This window comes from Physcomitrium patens, chromosome 11 (assembly GCF_059467195.1).
Source record: "Physcomitrium patens ecotype Gransden chromosome 11, ASM5946719v1, whole genome shotgun sequence".
In the NCBI taxonomy this organism is placed as follows: Eukaryota; Viridiplantae; Streptophyta; class Bryopsida; order Funariales; family Funariaceae; genus Physcomitrium; species Physcomitrium patens.
The window spans coordinates 5,436,337-5,440,561 of record NC_143420.1 but is presented as its reverse complement, the minus strand read 5'-3'; the positions used below and the strand labels follow the sequence as shown (position 1 = coordinate 5,440,561).

Below are 4,225 nucleotides of genomic sequence, written 5' to 3'. Positions count from 1 at the left end.
CATATCTTTATCATAATCAAAGAAATCTATGTGCAAATTTGTACCAAAATTTGGTGGATACAATCATAATTCATTATTGTATTGGGATTGGCAAAAAAAGGTGTAAATAAAATAATCTAAGACGTATGATCTTACTTCCATCATCACATGTTACAAATGCAAAACATATGGTAGAAATACTTTAAGATTCTATAGCAATTACTAGGTTTTATGAGCATCCTAATATCTTTATGACAATGATAACATGTAGTGTATTTGTTTATTTGTTCAATACAGGTAAATAATGTCTATAATATCCTGTATAACTGGGCATGAACAAAATGAATAAAAAAATTCCTCAAAACATAAGAAATGAAAATTTAATTTCTGAATATCAAACAAAAACTTATACCGGGCTAATGCTGTGGACTCGGAATCAACACCGACAAGTCAGGGTCTTAGAGTGACGTGGACCACGATGGCGGGAACCAGGAAGAACCCGGATGAATGTGGGAGGGCGTTATCGAGGAAATGAAGAGTGATAGATGAAGTAAATCATTCATTCACAAGGAGAGCAGCGGTGCTCGTACTGGTAGGGTTCGGAGCACGACACCGTGCGAGGATCGACAACGAAGTCGCCAAACTATTCCACAATTATACTTTAGTATGATCCAACCGAAGGACCCACCTTCAACTGACCATTGACACGAGCCTAGAGTCAATGGTTTCTCTAAGAATCAAAATATTTATAAGTCTAAATCTGTCTCAGAGTCACTGGGCTTGCGAGGAAATGAGGCTCGCGGCACCAACGGAAGGGGACAAGATTATAAACATCTGTTCTCGAGATAATCAATTAAGCCACGAGGGATACGCGGAACGGTATTTCGATCGCCGATTGATTGTCGTCGGAGTAATCCGCACATAAACCCTTGGTTTCAGTGGTGTCTCGTTGGGGAGAGCCCTGTTGGCGGGTTGTTGTCGAAGCTCCAGCTGTGGCAATGGCGGCATCGTTCGCGCTCTGCGCTTCGCGACCTATGTTGGTCTCGTCGCACCTGGGCACGCCAATGAGACCAACTGGGCGTGTTGAGTCTGTGGGTGCATTGGGTTCGCAATCGTCATTTTCCCAATTGTCCCGTTTGTCGCCCTGCAAGTAAGTTGCTAAATTGCAGACTATCGTGATTGTCCAGCTTTGTATGATCGTTTATCAGGATAGCGCGAGTTGTTGGTGAAGTAGAAGACGTGAGTATGCCGGTGACGTGGAGTTCTTCTTTTGGCCTTGTGTGTGTTTCCTTGTGATGCTCCTCGATCCTCCATGTAATTGATTGTGACATTGTGATCCCTATTGGGTCGTCACCGGATACTATTTCTTGGATCTGCAGGAACGAGTTGTCACCAATTGGCATCGCCTTTGAGTTTCGTTGTTAGTTTTGGGATTTGCGAATGGAGGCGAATGTTGGGTTTGTCGCGTCCTTTCCAAATTGAGTGGTCTGCATCGCTTGTTGTAGTGTGTCTAAGACTCGATGACTTATCTTAGGCATATTTAGTCGTGTGTTTCAAGTCAAAGTAATCTGGCGTGCTGCAGGTTGCAATGGCAGAGCATTGGCACTGATCAAATGCAGGGGAGGAAGTACAGTATGCTGATAGCTGGCTGCGCTGCTTCACCTAATGACACGATCAATGCTCAGCAAAGCACTTTGAACAACAGGTTTCCATTACAGGATGTACTGGAAGCGCAGCAGTTCGACAGGAAACTTCTGAACTCTATCTTTGAGGTGGCAAGGGAAATGGAAGACATAGAGAGGGATGCTGCTGGATCGGAGCTGCTGAAGGGATTCTTAATGGCTACCCTGTTTTACGAACCTTCCACTCGTACTAGGCTTTCGTTCGAATCCGCTATGAAGAGGCTGGGTGGAGAAGTTTTGACGACTGAAAATGCTCGTGAATTTTCTTCAGCTGCCAAGGGCGAGACCCTGGAAGGTTAGGGTTTTCTTTTCACTATTTTGTGTACATTGAATGAATAACAGCCTCATTTGTGTGTTTGATGATACTTTTAATTTCGGTAATTAAACCTACTAATAGATAGTGAGTAGAGTTGTATTTACAAATGGCGTAATTGGAAAGAATATTGTGTGGTCCAATGGATCTTCACCCGATGAGTGATCTGTCTACAGATACCATTAGAACAGTCGAGGGCTATTCGGATATTATTGTGCTCAGGCACTTCGAGAGTGGGGCAGCCAAGAAGGCTGCCAATACAGCGAACATTCCTATCATAAATGCAGGAGATGGTCCTGGTCAGCATCCTACACAGGTCTGTCCTTCCATTCCACTAACTCATTTTCTGAAATGAACGTGATTTATTCCGCTATTTCGAACAGTGATAATGTCATGCACACATGGGAGGTGAGAAAGAATTCTTCGGTGGCTATCATTTAAGCTTTTAGAAGATATGTGCACATGGTCAAGGTCTGATGGGTCCTACTCATTCAGTCGTAAGGACCAAGTGATTGATCTTTGTTTAGTCTAATTTTGGAAAGGAGGGCGAGGAACACTATTTAAATCTAGTCCATGATTGTTTGTGGCGAAGGGCTAACAGTCGGTTGATCCTGATAGTTTTTACGAACTTCTAATGCTGTTTTCTGCTCCTGTGAGTGTTAGTTCAGACCATGCTTGTACATTCTAGCATCTGCGTTTATGGTCAAGCTCGTATATGTCAGAATTTACTGTCACTTTACTAATAAAGGACTGTAATGGATGGCAAACTCTTCGTCTGCAGGCGCTGCTCGACATGTATACAATAAAACGAGAGATTGGCCATCTGGATAACATAAGAGTGGGGTTGGTGGGTGATTTAGCTAATGGGCGAACTGTACGATCATTGGCTTATCTGCTTGCGAAGTACGATGGAGTCAAAATTTACTTTGTTGCTCCTGATGTGGTCAAGATGAAGGTACTGTCATGGAGCCACATCTAACTTTTTGCGTTTGTAGGGAAGCCTCTTATCTTGTCAACCGCTGCCACTCTATTTGGATATTGGGATTCAGGCTAGTAGTCTTTAGAAGGAATGAAAGCTAGAATAAGCTGGAATGCCTCTTCTTTTGCTAATGGCTTCTTCGCTAACATTTGTGTTCATGATAAATTTATTCAAGGATGTAATTTAGTGAGAGACGGTTTTTGAACAGGATGATATCAAGGACCACCTGACTGATTCAGGAGTCGATTGGGAAGAATCCACTGACCTGATGGAAGTGGCATCAAAGTGTGATGTGATATACCAAACTCGTATCCAACGTGAGAGGTTTGGTGACCGCATTGACTTGTACAATGCGGCTCGTGGAAAGTATATTGTGGATACCAAGGTTATGAATGTGTTACCCAAGCATGCGGTGGTTCTCCATCCTCTACCACGTCTCGATGAGGTAAGTGCATGACGGTCTACGATGTACTTTCTTTGGACATTTGTGAGGAAAAGGGGTAGTCTATGACGTCCTTTGCTTTTATCTTTTCATGGCCCCGTGCTGGAAAAAGACATCGTTTAGAGCTTGAAGTCACTATCCTCCTTCAACGACAAAAACTTGGTGGATAACTTGGTCTCATCTGTCTGCAGATAACTGTGGAAGTGGACAGTGATCCCCGAGCTGCTTACTTCCGTCAAGCTAAGAATGGTCTGCACATTCGGATGGCCTTACTCAAGCTGCTTCTTCTTGGCTACTAAGGGAGAAGCTCATGTAGCAATTTTGGTGCACAGGATTAGGCTGCTGAGTGTTGCGCATAGGATTGAGAGTAGTGAACAGGGTTTCGTGAGGAGGTCACATTGAATATAAATTCAATCGGAGAAGGATTTTCTGTAAACTGACAAAAGCAACCTAGTGCAAAAGTTCCTACGAATAATTTTTTTGTTATGTTCTGACTCCAGAACTTTCTGAAATTGTACATAGAGAGCTGCCTTTCATTCAATGTCGCAAACAACTGGGCACCTCCTAGAAATTGGCGGCTTTGCTAAGTCACTATTGAATCAAATCCTGGCTTCTTTCATGATTGGAATAATGAGTAATTTAGCAGGTTGTTGGGTGCATAATGCTGTGCTTTGGCTTTTTAAAATATGAAACTGATATATTCATATATAACTGATAAACTTATATTTTTATATATTCTATCGTTTGTTCATTCTTATCAACTTTTCAAGATTGAAGTGCTTCTGAAAGAGTGAACAATAACAATTGAAGAACTATCACAGTTGATTAAC

General features: G+C 42.4%; 1 protein-coding gene across 2 annotated transcripts; it reads left to right on the top strand.

Moving 5' to 3' along the window:
- The first annotated feature begins 939 nt into the window (after window positions 1–939).
- On the top strand, window positions 940–4,014 carry LOC112288230 (aspartate carbamoyltransferase, chloroplastic). 2 transcript variants are annotated; one of them, XM_024532218.3, is made up of 7 exons: window positions 940–1,129; window positions 1,359–1,436; window positions 1,562–1,956; window positions 2,151–2,290; window positions 2,756–2,929; window positions 3,162–3,398; window positions 3,587–4,014. In XM_024532218.3, exons 2-7 carry the CDS (start codon window positions 1,420–1,422, stop codon window positions 3,692–3,694), a joined length of 1,071 nt encoding a protein of 356 aa, XP_024387986.1. In that variant the 5' UTR covers window positions 940–1,129; window positions 1,359–1,419; the 3' UTR covers window positions 3,695–4,014. The 2 variants fall into 2 exon arrangements, with proteins under 2 accessions (XP_024387986.1, XP_024387985.1); XM_024532217.3 differs by lacking the exon at window positions 1,359–1,436.
- Window positions 4,015–4,225: the final 211 nt, after the last annotated feature.

Coding starts and splice junctions, on each gene's coding strand:
- LOC112288230 (XM_024532217.3), top strand. CDS start 978: ATGGCGGCATCGTTCGCGCTCTGCGCTTCGCGACCTATGTTGGTCTCG. Junction 1,130..1,561: donor TCCCGTTTGTCGCCCTGCAA/GTAAGTTGCTAA, acceptor GGCGTGCTGCAG/GTTGCAATGGCAGAGCATTG. Junction 1,957..2,150: donor CAAGGGCGAGACCCTGGAAG/GTTAGGGTTTTC, acceptor ATCTGTCTACAG/ATACCATTAGAACAGTCGAG.